The sequence below is a fragment of the Cupressus sempervirens genome, chromosome 1 (assembly GCF_028749045.1).
Source record: "Cupressus sempervirens isolate cs-2001-9-10 chromosome 1, ASM2874904v1, whole genome shotgun sequence".
NCBI classification, from domain to species: domain Eukaryota; kingdom Viridiplantae; phylum Streptophyta; class Pinopsida; order Cupressales; family Cupressaceae; genus Cupressus; species Cupressus sempervirens.
The window spans coordinates 596,260,067-596,277,939 of record NC_143118.1 but is presented as its reverse complement, the minus strand read 5'-3'; the positions used below and the strand labels follow the sequence as shown (position 1 = coordinate 596,277,939).

The following is a 17,873-nucleotide window of genomic DNA, read 5'->3' as shown; positions in this document are numbered from 1 at the left end:
TTTATTATCAATTATTACATATTAATTTTGATTTTTTGATTGGTCCTTGAGCAATTTCCTGGGGATATATCTATTTTTTGTTCATAAAAATGAGTGAAAATTCAAAGGCTGTAGTGCTGCATATATTAGATGTAATAATAATCATCTCCGCTACTGAAGTTTCTAGACTGTTCTCGAGGAAAATGATGCTAACATGGGCACAAATTGTTATTCACTACTCTGCTCCGCAATTTATGCTCTGAGAGAAATAATAATCATACTTTGAAGTCTCCATTCTTGAAAGATTTGTATCAAAATGTCTGGATTAAATGCAGCCACAATGAAGATGCTCAGGAAATTTCTCCCAAGCATTTTCATAGGAGAACAGAGCAAGTACAAAATCTTCATGCTTTGGAAGATTTTGAGTTTGCAGAGGATTTCCAAGAAACAGAGGAAAACACTGCGTGAGTGAGGAAGCGGTTTTCACAGTTTTGAGAGGTTTGGAGGAAGAAGTTGGCGTGATTTTTTCATTTACGCCATCCACACCTAAGCAGGGGATTTCAGGCTTAAGCACAGAAGATGATTCCCTAGCCTCCAAGATGAATAGCGGCTGTGAGAACTGCATTGATTTGTGTTATCTTGTAGGAGCTTCAGACGATGAACTTGGAATACCGCCTACACCGCTATCCAGTGAAGAAGATCAAGGGAAAAGCAGTTTTCCTTCTGACGACAAGGATTCTGACTTTTCCTTAAATCTTGCCAAAAATGGAGAACTTAAGGGCTTTCTTGAGAAATGGCATTTTGAGGACGATTTAGTGGACTGTGCACAATTTTCGTTGATTGAAGATGCTGCAGGCACTGCCTTGGATAATATTGTCAGCCAAGGTCTATTTGTTGACGGAGATTGTTATCAGTCATGGGGACTAGAAATTGCCAGTGACTTGTGAGGAAGGGACAATGTTTAGTACTTGCAAGTGTACATTTTTGTATTTACATATGTTGAATGTAGAATTCGAATCTTTACAAAACTTGTTCATTCAAATCTGTAGGTTTTTTACCGGATCCGTCCTGTAAAATATCTAAATTAACGCAAATCATATATCTGAGAATTTATTTATGGTGTCTCTGGTTCTCTAGACGTTATACTCTGGTTTCTTTCTAAATGTTTAATCTTTGCACTCTGATTTCTCATCTTTTTCTTTCTAAATATTTAAACGCTTTGGACTCTGATTTTATGGTTCGAGCGTGAAGAATGGATTGTATTGACAGATCTAGAAATCTGAATTAATGAGCATTTATCGATTAATTTAAATATTTATTATCAAGAAACATCTCTTTAATGGTTCTCCAACGTTATACTCTGGTTTCTTTTTGAATTGAGCGCTGGACACCGGTTTTTCAGTTTGAGTGTTGAGAATGGATTGTAGCCTAGGAGCTTAACACATACTAAGAATTTTAAAAACTAATTTAAAGATTTGCAGCAATGTCAAGGAGCCAGTGCATCTTAAAATACAGATTGTACAAAATAATCTGTGTCTCGGCTGAGGAAAAACTACAAGAATCTCCGACGAAAATTTATACCAAGCAAGAAAAGGTTTCCGAGGGATTATTTATTTTGATTTTCACATCAATGAAATTTGCAAAAGAAAAAGCTGATAATTATAGACATAATTTATTTTTCAGGATATGACGAGATGGCAAGTGTTGGCAGTGATGTTCATTGGCACAACGACAAAGAAAAAGGCAAGGCATGATACTGGAATTGTTAGGCAGGGAACATTAGATCCCATTGATTAATTTCTACAACTTATTATTAATGCTCGCACTCGTACAGACATTAAATTTCATCCTTATCCGTAGACGACTGATTCGTTTGAACACATGGCACATAAATTTCATCCTTATCCATAGACGACTGATTCTTTTGAACACACAGAACATATCAACGAATTCACAAAGGAGACTCCCACTCCACACTTGACCACCATGAAATAGAAAAGTGTGCTTATGATACCACTCCACCTCTCACATGTACACGCCATTGATTTTTACAAGCCAGTGACTATAAATAGTGATAGTATTGACACTAACCTACCAAGTGTTGTATAAGAAATAAGAATGTATAATATACCTACCATTTTTAGGAATTTCAAAAGTTTTATTTGAGACAGTGGCTTGTCAAATAATTTTATCTATACTCATCACTTAAATATAAAATAAATAAATAGGAACCTCCAATAAACAATTCTTAAATTTTTCTGTATAAATTTATAGATTAGAAAGAGAGTTAATTTTTTGATACTTAAAAGGTATATTAAAAATGATACATTATATATATATATATAAAATTTATGTTTACTCAAAATTAATTTAATGGTACTTATTGTTAGAGTTAAAAGTTACTTTTTTTCAAATATTTTTTACTATTTCAATGACAATTCAAAGGTACAAATAGTTATAATAGTTTTTCTAATTATTATACATTTTAAAAAATTATTGTTGAATAATATTTTTATATAAATTGAATGTAAAATTGAAAAATGAACATGAAAATATACAATTATTTATAAATATTAAAGTTAAAATTATTTAAATATATTCACTTTAGTTTTTTACCTTAATATGAGTACTTAGAAATTTCTAATATAAAGAGGAAATGTTCATGAAAAATATAAAATAACAATTTAATGGTTCGGTTCAATTCATATATTATTTGCAACTCATTGCATTTAGTTGGGTTCAACTTTGGGTACGAAGCATCTTAGGTATTTATAAGAATTAAAAGTACTATGCTTCTGGCAAACCTTCGTTTTCAAACCCTTGACAAGAACCAAAAATAATTAGATCACAACATAAGATGCAACAGTTTTTGCTTCAATAAGTAAACAAGTGCCACCTAGTGGCTAAGTACTTGCCTTTAGTTATTAATTAATTATAGCTTTAGTTTAATAAATTTAAAAAAACACTTATTTTTATTATCATAGATATTAAATATATTTAATTTAAAATTTTATGTATATATATATGTGTGTGTGTGTAAAACATTAATTTATTTAAAATTATAAGAGTATGTCAAGATAAAAATGATATAAATAAATATATAATGCATGATATAAATTATATAATTTTATATTGATTTATTATTTGACTATATCTATAATATATCTATAATGCATAAATCATTATATTGAAAATGTATTATAATATTTTACAAATATAGTTTTATATTAAACATATATAGAATAAAAATAATACATGCTATAAATTCTATATGTTAATATTAAATTTATTAATTGAAATATATATATATATATATATATATATATAATATTTTATATTAAAAATATGAAATTTTACTTTATTAATTCTAAAAATCTAAATTATAATAATATATTATTGTAATATATAAGCAACAACTACATTAATAAAAATCGTTATCATAATTGTTCTATATAATATTCAAATCTCTTTAGCCAATCAAATGAATAACAAATAATTTTAAAAATTTATAAAGTTAAAATCTTGCATTTATACTATATAAATAAATTTTTTGTAAAAATTATATATTGTGATTGGTTGATGCATTTAGTTTTAATCTAAAAATTGTCACACTAGTACATAGCGGGTTGACTTTAACTCTGCCACTTTGTTACAAGTAATGACATATTGTATTTTAATAAGTAAATAGAATTGACTTTAACTCTGCCATTTTCTTACAAGTAATGACATATTGTTTTTTAATAAGTAAATCTTGATATATTAATTTATTTATAGGAAAATTTGAAATGTATTCCTGAAACTGTTTTAAGACAGAAATTAGTCATTCTTTTCAAATTAATCATTCTAAATTTTTATTTCCTTCTGCTTGTCTCAATAGACAGGAACTCATGCTCCAACAGAGCTCTTGTTCTGTAATGCTTTTATTACCACATTGCAAAGCTTCAACAGTAGCAAGAACTGATCGATACGTTGAGGCTGGTCGAAACCTTATATCAAAGGAATGAACCTCTGACTATACCTCTCTGACTATAGCCGGTGACGGAATCTTAAACTTTTAAAAAGGAGTCACAAGAAAATTAACTATGCAGTCCATGTGATGAGACGTTGAATACCAATAAAATCTAGGAATCAAACAAACTACAAAAGAAGATCACAGTTATTGAAATGCCACGGTGGCACGGTCCACATGCTTTATTTTCTCAAGTCAAAGTGATGTCGACTTTGATGCTGTCGAACGAGGGAGGAGTAATCACTGGCGGGAAAAAAATGCAGTAAAATGAAAATGAAAAGCGCCACCTGTGATATGGGTAAAGCAGGGTTTCACAAGCATCACTACATTGGAAGGGAGGGGTGAGATGAAGATGTGGGCAACTGAGTTGATGACGTGGGCTTTCACTGTCTGAAAATGATGCCTATATTTCCTGTGCTAGCCATCTCATATTTATATCTCATCAACACAAAGCAGAAATAAGCTCTGCATACGATTGCCAACAATACTGATCGAATGGCACATTCGATACCGATGCGGAGTTTGTCCAGGGAATTTTCTTCCATGCAAAACAGGCGTCATCCGAGGTTTTCTTATTTTTATTTTAAAGTTTTTGCTCTTTTGCAGAATTTTTTAATATATCTGTTATCTTCCAGTAACAGTCGGAAAATTGCTTAGATATTTTACAAGTGAAGCCTGCCATGCTTTGCCAAAATGAGATGCATAAGCTGCTAATATTAAGGATTAGATGAAAATATGGGATCAATAAATGTAAATCATGAAAGGATTAACGCTTATTTGTTTGATCATAGAAAGCCAACCATAATTAAAGCTCGCATGGATCAATTTGGTTTAATGGATCATGACTTACAGAAATATGAGTTTACAATCGGTTTGTACTCGTTTTATCCCTGCATCGTCAATTCCCACAAGTGTGCGGTTTTACACTTACGACTTTCAAGTTTTCTAAGCAAAGATTGGGTAGCTTTTCTCTACTTGTTAAATTGATTCAAAGTCAGTACAGGTGTGACAGTATCTTTGTTGCTCTGCTCAGGCTTTGGTAAGCCACCAGCCTTTTAACTGAGTTTATACAGAGCCCTTATAGCTGCAAATCGATTGTGTATTTTCAAAACTATATCGTTAAAGCAAATCTCCTCTAGGTTGTTCTTCTGAAAAAAATCAGAAGTGAATGGACTTTGGCCAAATTTAATTTTGTTTGTCTTAACAGAGCTCCGGTCTATTATTATAGCTTAACTAGCAGTTTCTGGTGGCCTAAGTTTGTCTGTTGTTCGTTCCACATACCTGACCTCATTCAAAAGGCATGGAGTAATTAAATATTAAATAGAATCCCCCGAAGATGTCAGGGCTTGGTGCTTAATATTTAAAAACATGCCACTGCACGGATCCGTCCACAACTATCTTAAACAGACAGATTGATTAAGGGTTACTCTGGATTTACCTTTTCTCTTTTATCGATAACTTCTTATATATAATTCAATTGGACTAAACTATTTTACGAGTTACTAAATCCTAGACAGTCGCGAGTTACTTTAAGAAGAGCAGAGAAGTAAAGCCAGTCAGTCAAAGTTAGTTTCACCATATATAATTAGAATATCCTCACAGATCCATTATATAGGAGAGGAGGGTATCTTCAGTTGAACGAGGAACTGGAAAAGACAAAAATAAAGTTTGAATTAATTCAAGCTGCAAACAGTTTTAAGTAAGAAAAGTAATCAATTTTCACTAAATTATGAGGTTCTTAATTTTTTTGCTCTATTCTATTTTGATTGTATATAATAAATTGAGAGAGATAATTGAACTGTAATGTATCTCCTGTGACACCACCATTGAAGTGATGCAGATTAGAAGATTACAGTAAGAATGCAGTGGTCTTTTCTGTTGTTTAATTATCACCATTTTCATGTTATATTTTTATTTGCTAAACATCACGTATTGAATACAACTTCAGAAAGCCTTTAATTAGTACAAATTTTACAGACTTGATATTTTGTTCTTTAGAATTCATATGTTCTTCTCCCTTTGCATTGATTTACTATTTTTTAAAACAGCATAAATTCATATTAACCAATGACAGAAATGTACTGACATATACACTGCGAAGGATAGATGTGTAACATGCAACTACTAAGCAATAATATAAACCAACATAACTTGTTGTAATCAAATCTTTGCAGATAGCAATAACATTTTTTCTGAAAGAAAATTAATGCAAGAGGTGATCAACTTTTTATAAACAATATTTTATAGTTGCAGCAACTCAAATGAATTTTAAACTGAAATATACTTTTATCCCTATCACTACGGATAGTCGTAACTGTAAGCATAACAAATACTGACACAAGTACTAGAGTAAAGATAGAAACTTGACACAATTCTGAATCATGTTAAGGTGTTTCCAAGTACATCTGACTATTTGCCAAAGAGGGCGAGCATCATCGAGGCGCTTTACCCTCAACCACAAACCAAATGGTTCCTTGCACATCTTTCAATTGGAGAATGGTCCTGCCCTGCTCGAGGGTGTAACATCTGATGAATCAAATACCATCTGGGCTCTGGTATTTCGGCCCTGCCTACTCCCTTCGGTCACACACTAGGTAAACCCTATCTAGTATGACCTCATCGACTCAGGGGTGCAGCGGGGTCTTATGAACAGATAGATGTTTGCTAAGCAATGCGCCACCTTGGCTAAGAGTTCTTATAACAGACATGCTGTGCGCGCAATCTTGGTTCACCACCCTACTCAAAATTGTAACTTCCATTTGACTCTGCTGGTCTGGATATAGGCTTTATTCAGTTATGGAAAACATTATGTTTGTACCCTCATCTTCTACGCTATAGTCAGAGGTTCATTCATTATATCTGAGCCATGTCTAATCACATGAAGACATATTTACAGCATCATGAAGACATATTTACATCATCTTTACCTTTTCTAACCATCCTCATTCAAAATCAAGTTTAGACTTATCCGAGCCACAAGAATATGGCTCTTTGGGTTTATCTTAATTCTTTTGTAAACTCCCAGTTGCTACTGGTAATACAACTGCTATTCAGAAAACATGTCCATGGTAAAATCCCAAATGTGTCTCCCTAAAGGATATAGTACTGAATATATTGTTACCATTCAGTAGAAAGCTTTTCATGAATAGTTTGGTTTAAATATTTTTCACTGTTTAGTTAGTTACAACAGAATTTTACAAATATGGTGCAACGTTTGTATGCTGTTATAGACAGTTATACTTTCCGCTTTGTTTGGTTTTCTACAGTGTTTTAGAAGTATATAATCCAAGGGATCTTAAAACACTGCTCTTAGCTCTGTCTCTTCCTTGTGAGTCTGTCATTAAGATCCTAGCTAACAAGCTCAAGAAGATTTTCACACTTGGCTATTCACAACCAGCACAGTGAGCTCTGTTATTGAGCTTTGAGTTTGAAGTGTGCTTTTATTCCATAATTTATTTGATATTCTTCAGCAATACATATATTTATACAACATGAATGCTAATTTCTGTTAATCTTCCAAGTAAATACCTCCAAGATTACATGCACAACTAAACCAGCGATGGAAACAATTTATGAATTACTCACAAAAGTTAATACTTCACTGCAGTATTTTGAGAAGTTGTCTTTGCAAGTGAAGCAAAATTCAAACTTTCATTAATGGAAGAACAGCCACACATTAAAGGCAAAATTAATAATACATTCCTTATAATTGAGTAGAAAGTCATTCTTTTTGTAATGTCCCTTTTTAGCTCACCATGGTTGGTGGTTTGGTTTAGCTTATCATTGCCCCACGTATGCCAATTGGTAGAACAAGAGTCTCTTTCCCTTTTGGAGGTCAGAAGTTGATGCAAAGAGCTTAGGGTTATCTTAAGTTTTCCTTGGGGTTTGCATAGCGCAACTTCTTTTTCCCTGTCCCATCCAGTGGTCCAACCTCTTAGCCTCCACTCAACAAGGACTTGCTCTTGGTCCCTCTCTTGACAACCATTTCCTTGAGCAATCCAATCTTCTTCTTCAAGAGATACAACTTCTCACATCAAATCTCCTCACTAGGATTAACTCCTTAATTCTAAGCCCTAGCACCTCAAGATCTTCCCACCGTACTTGATGATTTGAGTTGTGTGGATCCTCTTTCCACCCCTAGCATCTCATTCCATCAAACTATCCAGTTGGATTCACTTGGTTTTGTCTCAAACCCCAAATTGCAAAGTTAGGCCTAAAACAGACCTAATGCCAATTGGCCCTCCAATCAAAGTTATTAGCCTTCAAATCTGAAACTTTCCGAACAAGCTCCCAATTAGATGGCACTTTCAAAGACTCTTTTGGCTTCCATACAAAATACTTCAAATTGGGATCTGGGTTATGAGTTTGACCAAAAGGCAAAAAGGCTTCACTAGTCAATGCTTCCAAGGGTTTGGTTTATTCTAACAGGCTGCATATATACAAAGGACCCTTGATAACCTTTATTTTATGCCCACACAACCCAATTCCACCTCTGCAGCATCAAACTTATGCAAGTCATGCTTGTCACATGAGGATGCCAAGCCTAGGGCTTCCTGCCAAAATTCATGGTTTGCATGGATCATTCCCAAACATTTTGCAAACTATTGTACACCCCTAAACCTAAAATTTCCTAAATATTTGGCCAGAACCAATTGAGAAATGTCAAGCAATCTTCATTTTTGTTCAAGACCTAGGGTTTTGATTCCCAAACAATAATTTTTACAAATTTGATTGGATCTCCCTTGTTAGGGCACCAAATGACTTTAGATTTGTTCCAATGAAAAGTCAATTTGCCTATCTAGACATCCATATGCAAGAAATATACAGTTCAATCCACTATGTGTCACACCAAGTCAAAAAATAGTAAGATTGCAAAGAAATCTTTGAGAACAATCCACCAAATTCACCATTCATCCACCAAATTGTTTTGTTAGATCATAGATTGACCAAATTGGTCATATAGAATCATCCTACAACTATCCCAACCAATTCCAACTAAAATTTGAATCAGTTGGCCATTGGAGATCAAAGTTGCAAAATTGTGGTCAAAGTTGCTCATGACAACTTTGACAACTTTTTAAAAAAAAAGTATTTTGGCCTAGAACCCATTCAGAATAATACAATATGGTTCCAAATGACCCAAAGAGACATAAAACATATCAAGATAACTTCCTAACATCATGGGGTGATTGTTGACCAACTTTGACCACCAAGACCTAAATTTACTAAGTGCTTTACAAATGGAAAATTGACTCTCATGGCCTTTTAGGGCTTTCCTAGAATCTAACTTCATGTGGGAATCACTTCAAAAAAAAGGAAAAAATCAGTTAAAGATGTTGATGGGAAAGTTTTTTTCTTGATGAATAGTCCCTTCTCTATTAATTAAATATTAAAGTTACATATTGACAAAAAGGGGTCGTGGGATACAAGATCACCTCGCGAGAGTTCAAATGGCAGAGTCGAAAACATTAACAACTATTCATCAAAAAATACATTAAAACTGCCCTCAGGCGGCCAAAGCAGTACTAGCCGAGGGAGGCGGATCCCATCAATCATGAAACCCCCATCCATCAGCGGGGTTGGAGGGTGGCTCAGGAGGAGCCCACTCGTCATCAACAACAACAACATCTTGTTCTTTTTCCTCTCCCTCTTCCTTGGGAGGCGAAATTGCCAGGTCTAGGTGGGGGAATGACCATTTCGAGTCAGCAATAGGCGCAAACCAACTAGGAACAACAGGAGCAGCATCTGGGGACCACCCCAAGCTACGTTGCGGAGAGGCAGAGCGGCGATGGCGAACATCCCAGCCACTGGGAGAGAAGTGACGGGCTTGGGAGCGTAGCGTCTGGGAGCGGCAGGATGAGGAGCTATGCCCCCAACGGCGACCATAGGGTGGGGCGACCATAGGGTGGAGTCTGATCCGCCGAAGCGGAATCCTACAGCACCAGGGCAACCATACATAGAGCATTGCCCCAATGATTGAGAAGCTACTGTAGGTGGGCCACCTTCAGAGCCACTTTGTTGGCTTGTACTTGAATTTGTAGCATTACACTATTACATATGCAAGCCTTTGTATACATAACAATATTTATATCCAGAAAATTGTGTGTAAAAAGCACAACATTTTTGTCTTTCCAAAGAGTGAAAAGATTCTTCAGCTTGAAATCATGCCAAATCTAGGAGAATTTAAAAGGGATTCTAGTAGATTCCTCGAGCAAAACCATATGCCAAGAAAACGGTTCTGGCCTAAAAGACCTAAAAAAATCATGTATATAGAGCCAATACTATTGAGCTTTGCGACATAAAAGATGTGCAAGAAAGACTCGTGTTGCCCACAAAACGGACATCATGAATCAGGAATACCCAAATGCTTGAGCCGAGGACCTAGAGACAAACCCTAGAAGAGGACACACCAAAAGTGCAATCTTCGGCTGAGTAATGACTTTCCCAATAGTGTTAAACTTGTATCTCCAATTTTGTTGCGTGGACTAGAGGTGTCAGTGTTGGTTGAGAGACTCAACCATAGGCAAATAAGGCACCAACCACAAATATCCCATTTTCAGCTTGTAACTAACAAGAGGAGTACATGGATACCACTTCTAGTCCTTCCACCAAGGTTTGATTGGTTGAATGCCTAGCTTGTGAAGCAAGTGAGGAGGCAGAGGAGAGACTAGAAGGTCAAACGTTTGCCAATCTAGGTGAGTTAGGCGATACTGGGCCTTCATATCTTCCCATGATCTCATATTCATGGAGACTCTGGAACAAAAATCTTTGGGAGTCCTGATGCCATGTGATGGAACCCAAATTTTTGCAACATTTGGGGGCTCCATTTGTGAATGATATTAATTGAAGGAAGTAAGGACATGGATGTAAGAGATTTTTTAGAACAATATATGTTGAAAAATATCATTGATGTAAAAAGGTTTCATTCCCATATAGACAAGGATAGTATTAATCGAAGGAGACAATTAAAATACATTTGAGTGGATATTTGCTTCGATTATATACTTAAGTAGGAAGCAGCAATGTATCCTTTGGTGAAGATATTTTCATATCCCTGCTCTATCCTACGTAGGAGAATGTTAGAGATAGAATCAAAGATTATTCAAGGCAGAAAAATATGGTAGCCAACATACATCAATTTAACTCAAATATGTCTACCTATTGAGAGAAGGCATAAGCATAGGTATGATATATAAGGCAGCTATAAAACTGAAAGATAGTACAGAACATATGTATAAGAAGGATGCAGACAATTAATTGAACCTTAATATACATATGACTCCATTGACACAACAGATCTACAGATTGCCATTTTTGATCTGGAAGTTGCTGTTAGAGGTGTCCAGTTGCTGATGATTATATTGATGAGTTTGTGCCAGTGACAGAGAGAATGGTTAAATAAAGAAAACAAACATTCAAGAGAATCGGTAGTAGACTTTTCAAAATTCCACAGCAGCAACGAAGGACTGATGTATTCTGAAAATAGCAAAGTCTCTAGCGATGACAAAGGTGGCTTTTGGAGAAAATTCGGTCAACAACAAAATTTTGGATTGATTATACTAGATCATATGCAATTCAGCACCAGTAGTTTTACATGCCAGTACAGAAGAAAAGGTGTTGCTATTTGTTGATTTGAGTAATTGTGCCTATTCTCGTAGGATCCGGTGCAGCCAAGCCGTTGGATTTCAGCAAGTTTGATTATGAGCCTAGCGAGTTATCCCCAAAACTTTCACAACTTGTACCAAAGTTCCATGATGAATGGGATGAATCAACAATTCGGCATTTGGATGCGTTTTATACATGTTGTTCATTTGTCACACATGTTCAAATGAAGGAAAATACATGCTTATTACTTTCAAGTAATTTTCAGAAAATGCATCAAAGAAAAGTATTTTATTCATTTTGAAATAATGTTCAATATTTGCATGATGGAGCAAATCATGACAGAAATTAAATGCTGAAAGTAAATTTCTCCCACACATCTGACTGTGAGAGTAGTCTCTACATGCTGACATACATCTATACCCTACTGAAATCAATAACTGAATAAAAGAGTAAAAGGAGAAAGGTTCATGGGCACCAGTCATTGCTTGTAATGACTGGTGATGTGGCATCCAACTGCGTCCATCCTCTCGCTGCTCCAGACATCGCCCGTTCCGTGCTTCCAATTCCTATATTCACAAAGAAGAGAATGGGTTAGATCCAATGGATCTAAGCAATGCTGATGACTCACTCAAATCTCGCATTTACCATCCTACATGCTATTCATCTCAGTAAGATACAGGCATATATCAGTATATAGAGAGATCGATAACAGAAAAATAAAGTATTAAAGGGACAATTCATCTTTGTTTTGAAACCTTCTACTTTAAGAGCTAGTGAAAACAGAACAGATCGGTAGATAGAGATTGATATGCAGATTAATAGCGAAAAAATAAAAGTATAAAGGGACAAACTAGTTTTAGTTTTTGAAACCTTTTACTTTGAGCAAACAGTAAAGCATATGAAATCAAACAATGGATTGAACAAAAACAAAAGAGACGCATACAAAGAACAGGCAAAGTCCAGCATGAAGGAGATACAGCTACATTCCAAAAGTTTAATGGAAATATCAAGCATATTTACAACTTTCAGCAATAAAAGTAGAAGCTGATAAAGAGAAATCAGATTCAAGTCAAAGATATAAATCAAGTCAGCATAATATTACACGAATGTCGTAATCCAGGTATCAGAAGCAAAGAACAGTTGCAGAGATCAGTGTATGTTATGACTTTCGGTAAAGAATCACTTCTACAGCGGTTCTTTGGCAAACATCAAATAAATATTTCATATACAGCGAAAAGACAAAACATCAATTCTGATACAACAGTAAATGTGATCCCATGACAACTTCAAGCAAAGAGCCAGTGACAGAGAGATCTGGTATTAGAGTTATTTTCAGCAAGGTAATCAAAATAATTGTTTATATCAGTTCTTGCAAATATCTGGGAATGATTAACATACAGCAGATCATTGAAATGACAAAACAAGAACAGTGCCTATATATATGATACTTCCAGCTGAAACGAATGGTGAAAGGAGAATAAGGGTTAGCATGCAAACAGAGAAGCCTTACAAAAGCATGGCACAGATTTGAGGAAGAGATAAATCTATACTAGCAGCCTGCTGCAATAAGAAGTTATCACGTGTTTTCTTTTCATAGCCTTCCAAAGATCACAGATCTAAGTCTAGATTCATAAATGGAGGTATCAATACAAATCAAACCCTATGGATAAAAGCAGCATAGCATGTAGCCACGATAATGGCGTGCAATATTTTCAAGCAAAATCCTCATAATAAGACACGATTTGAGCTATATACGGTGTCTTCCAGCATAAGTAGTTTCAGCAAGGTTAAAAGCAAGAGACAACATTAAACAAGCCAAAAAGCCTCATGATAAATCATAAATCTGAGATATATCAGAGGTATGCTGCTAAGAAAAACAAGGAGATGGCACCTATTTGATAACCTCTGTCTAGTCTACCATTAACCACAGATCAATTGTGGATCTTTTTTGCATAAACAACAACTAGAAAAAAAATGGAAGATTACTATAGCTGGAATCGATTTTCTTGTAGAAACATTTCACATACAGCAAAACAAATAAAGATGAACAGTTGTAGTCTCACTTTCATACCATACCCAGTTAGAAGGAAGAATCTAAAACACTGTTGTTACAGTTACTGTTACTTACAGCGGTAGAGCAATGGAGATTCACGTTTTTTATGCAAGTTCCAATCTACTGTCAACCCGTAATCAAAAACCCTTCATAACGAGTCTCAGAAATATACGTGGGGGTCAGCTACAGCAGCAAAGATGGAGAAGGCGTCCAGTAGAGCCCAGTAGGAAAGAGGAAAACCCACAAGAAAAGAAGTGCAGTCATGCTGTAGCAGAGGAAGTAAAGGAAAATTTAAAGCTACAGCAAGAGGAGAGGCATAACCAAGGAAAAATGCCATTGAAACAACGACTCCCATGCTCAGACTTCGAACAAGCAACAGTCGGCCTCTCAAAAAAATCTGCATTTTTGTGCCCGCAGTCACAGATGTGCCACAACAGAGACCAAAGAAACGCAAATACACCAGTAAAGGGCGTCTAACGGCGGTATGATGCACCGAAAATGGCCTCAAAGCAAAAGAAAGTTGCAGATGAAGTTCCATGTCGGCTAGGGTTTCACCATAACCCTATTGCGTTTGGTTACTCTTGCTTTCAGAAAGGAGAAATAAAAACCAAATGACAAAGTAACTCATGCCTTTCCTTTTTATCAAAACTTAAATTGTTTTGAATAGAAATTTCGGGTCCATTGCATGTTAAAAAGTTGGATATTTTAGTAATGCATGGATTTGTCATAATGCATAGTGCATAATTTTTATTTTTTATTTTTATTATTATTTTTAGATTGCATTCACATGCACATTTCAAAAAATATATATTATTATCCTTTAGTTGATGAATTATGATAAACTTAATAATAATAATAATTTTTGAATGTAATTTAAAAATAATAATAATAATAATGTAAGTAAAAGGGAAAGACTACTTTATTCTACTTTTCTTAATTGCATAAGTATTAAAAAATTGTAATTATTATTTTTATAATTGATGTTCTATAAATCAATTGTTAAAATAATAATATTCATGCAATTAAGGAAATAAATAATAAAGTCTAAAGGTCAGAGCGTGTTCATAGAGGAGTTGATATTTTGCAAATGCCAAAATTCAAGGAGGCAGCTTCAGTTGATATAATTAGAGGCATAGTTCAGACTGAAGATTTCAGAGTGCATTATGGAGTGATTTATGGCAGTTTGGGAGTCTTTTTGAGACTTTTCTTATGCATTGTTGGTAGAGCTTCAGTTCGGGATATTTGGAGCATGTTTTTGGACTTTTCAGAGGTTCTTAATAATGAGTTAACTCATTATTTCGACCCAATTCTTCTGCTTTGAGACAATTGTATTGTTGATATATACTCTATTTTTTGAGGAAGGGGTTCAGATTTTGAGAGAAGATGCTTATGTGATTTCATCCTTAGTGCTTTTTTCTCCATGATTCTGATCCATTATGCAGATGTACTGTTTTGAGGGCCTTTGATGGAAATAAAGTTTTCATTGGAACCAGTTTTGGAGTAAACAGATTTAGTTGTATGCGTTAAGGTGATTGATATTGTTCAAATTGTGTTTTAATAATAGACTTTTCTGAATGATGTCTTATCTTGTATCTTCTTTATCTAAAATGTTGTTCATAGGTTTTGAGTTGTGTTTTCATTATTGATGTATTCGATTGTGATCAAATTCCTTTCGTATATTTTCAAACGTTCATAAACCTTCTCTTAAATTATTGATATGAATTAGCAGATCTTCAAACAAGGTTTCTTGTGATTGTCTTGTCAAATCTTTCATTGTGTCTCAGCTATAGTAGTAATTTGTGTTATCAATCTTGGTGTATCACCTTATTTCTTTAAGTTTTCTGTGTTTTAGGTTGTCTTTTTACCCTTTTCCATCTAAAAGTTTTTTCACTTCTCCATTAGTACAAGTAAGGTCTAAGATATATCATATAGGAATTGGCCTAGAATTCGGAGGTTCAGCCAAGTTATAAGTTACCCACAACTTTTGGCTGATCCCATGTTTCTCCAAAATCGTTGCGAGTTTTAGGACATAAGGCAAATTTTCAGGGTGCAGATTTTGGATATAACAGTTTTTGGCACGCCCGGTGAGACACTTGCCTTATTTTTTAAGGAAGTTGCTGCTATTTTTGATGTGCGAACAGCAGAGTTATAATTTTTTTTGCATATCTGGCGACTGTGTGGGAAAGAAAGGTATAGATCAGTGCTGTTAATGAGAAAGGTACAAACTAGAAGCTCAAATACATTTGAATATTTACAGCTTGAAACACCTAAAAGGCATGGGAGAACCCTTGCTAGGACAAAGCCAGCAAAGAGAAATCAGAAATCAGCATAGGGTACTCGAGTTTATCAAAGAAAAACTCGTAGCACGTTTTCAGTAAGTCCCAATTGGAGAACCGAGCCTTTGGAATCAAAATTTTCTACATTTTTTGCAGATACAACAGCAGCTCAAGTTCGGCTACAAATTTATTTTTTGGACCAGCTGTATCATTAATACATCAACAACAGATAAGTTATCAGCTACCAGTAATGGCTCAGCCAAGAAATTTTGCTTTTGTTCCCTTTGATCAAGGAAGTCCTTTGAATCTCCAACAGCATAATGACATCCCTTTAGCAGCTTTGAAAGGAGTGCCATATTTTAGCGGAGAAAGCCAAACTACAACTTTCGAGCATGTTAGAGATATAGCAACCCTGTGCAACGTTCATCATGTGACACAAGAAAACATGGCAATTAGGTTATTGGCAGCTTCATTCAAGGGGAAAGCGTTGGAATGGTTCAGAAGTTTACCAGTGGCTTCGATAGGCACATGGGATGAATTGGGTGATGTATTCACCAATTTTTTTGAAGACAAATCTGATCATTTTCATTGGTAGAACAACTAACAACCATAAAGAGGGCTCCACAAGAACAGATGATTGATTTCAATACACGTTTTCAAAAAACGTGGGAGAGGATACCTGCTGCTGTTAGACCAAGTGCTGATCATGCATTATTGTATTATCTTAAGAGTTTGAACAGCGACATTTCTGTCATGATTCAGTCTATGGGTGGAAATACGCTGCCACAAGCATTTGCTATATCAGTAAGGGCAGAAAATAGCCTCATACAGGCAGGTAAAATTGCTCCTAGACCTCCTTTGCCTATTTTTCCAAATATACGGCCAAATATACCTTTGCAAATGCCACCTTTCAGCCCATTACCAGTGGTTTCCAGCCAAGAGATAGTTGTTGCAGGACCTTCTCAAGAGCTGCAAGAGATTAAACAAGGTCAGCAAAAGATTGAAAGCTTAATGCAAACTTTTGGAAATGAATTGGTTAATCTAAAAAAGCAGCAATTTCAGCCAAGGCAACCTTTTCAATCACAAAATTTCGCTGCAAATCAAGGTTATTAGCAGCAGAATCAAGGTTACCAGCAGCAAAATAATCAGGGATATCAACCACAAAACCAAGGGCAACCTCAAAATAGGCAAAATTTTCAAGGGTACAATGCTGGAAATAAGCCGAGCATAAATCAGAGACCATATAAGCCTTATAATCTAGCACCCTTAAATGCTGCAAATCCGGTAAGAGATATAGTACCTGTACCAATGCAAAATAATATGGCTGCTGAATATGACTGGTGTTTTCCATGTAATCAACCTCATAGTCAAGCTACCTGTTCAAATGGTGTCATTCAGCAAGCTTTGATGGCACAAAACGCTACATATATGTAGCATGCACCGGAGGCTGAAATGGAGCAACAACAAGATGTACCCCCTGCAGATGCTTCATTCCTAAATTGGCAGGTAGATGATTTTTGTGGTATGAATAGTGCTGATCCTAATATTGCTGTTTATTCCAAGAATAAAAAAAGGGCTTTAGAGGACCAGAAAACCAGTAATAACAGCAATACTAGTAATACAACCACTGCTGGATCAGATAAGCCAACTAATCAACAAGCTCCATTAGCAAATCTTCCACATGTCAATGTAGAACAACAACAACAAGCACAACCTGCTGTTACAAAATCGCAGCCTAAGGTACATGCATCAATTCCTTTTAATGTTGTTGAAAATATGAAGAAAATGAATGTATCTATCAGTATGTGGGATTCTTTGGCAATACTTGGTCAAGTTGATATGTTGCGATCTGAATTATCAAAAAGAGGTAATGCTGGTGAAAATATGCCAAGTACTGTATTTGCGAATAATGAAGAAGGTAACAGCAAAACAGCAGTTCCAGCTGTCAAAC

General features: G+C 35.1%; 1 protein-coding gene across 4 annotated transcripts in view; it reads left to right on the top strand.

The window, feature by feature from the left end:
- The first annotated feature begins 4,207 nt into the window (after positions 1–4,207).
- The window catches only part of LOC149578845 (uncharacterized), a 119,105-nt gene continuing 105,439 nt past the window's right edge, over positions 4,208–17,873 (top strand). For 2 of the 4 annotated variants that reach the window (XM_089832061.1, XM_089832053.1), the window contains exon 1: positions 4,208–4,554. In XM_089832061.1, the coding sequence (XP_089688187.1) occupies positions 4,484–4,554 (71 nt within the window). In that variant the 5' untranslated portion in view covers positions 4,208–4,483. The remainder of the gene's footprint in view (positions 4,555–17,873) is intronic. The other 2 variants (XM_089832068.1, XM_089832076.1) reach the window with 1 other exon arrangement.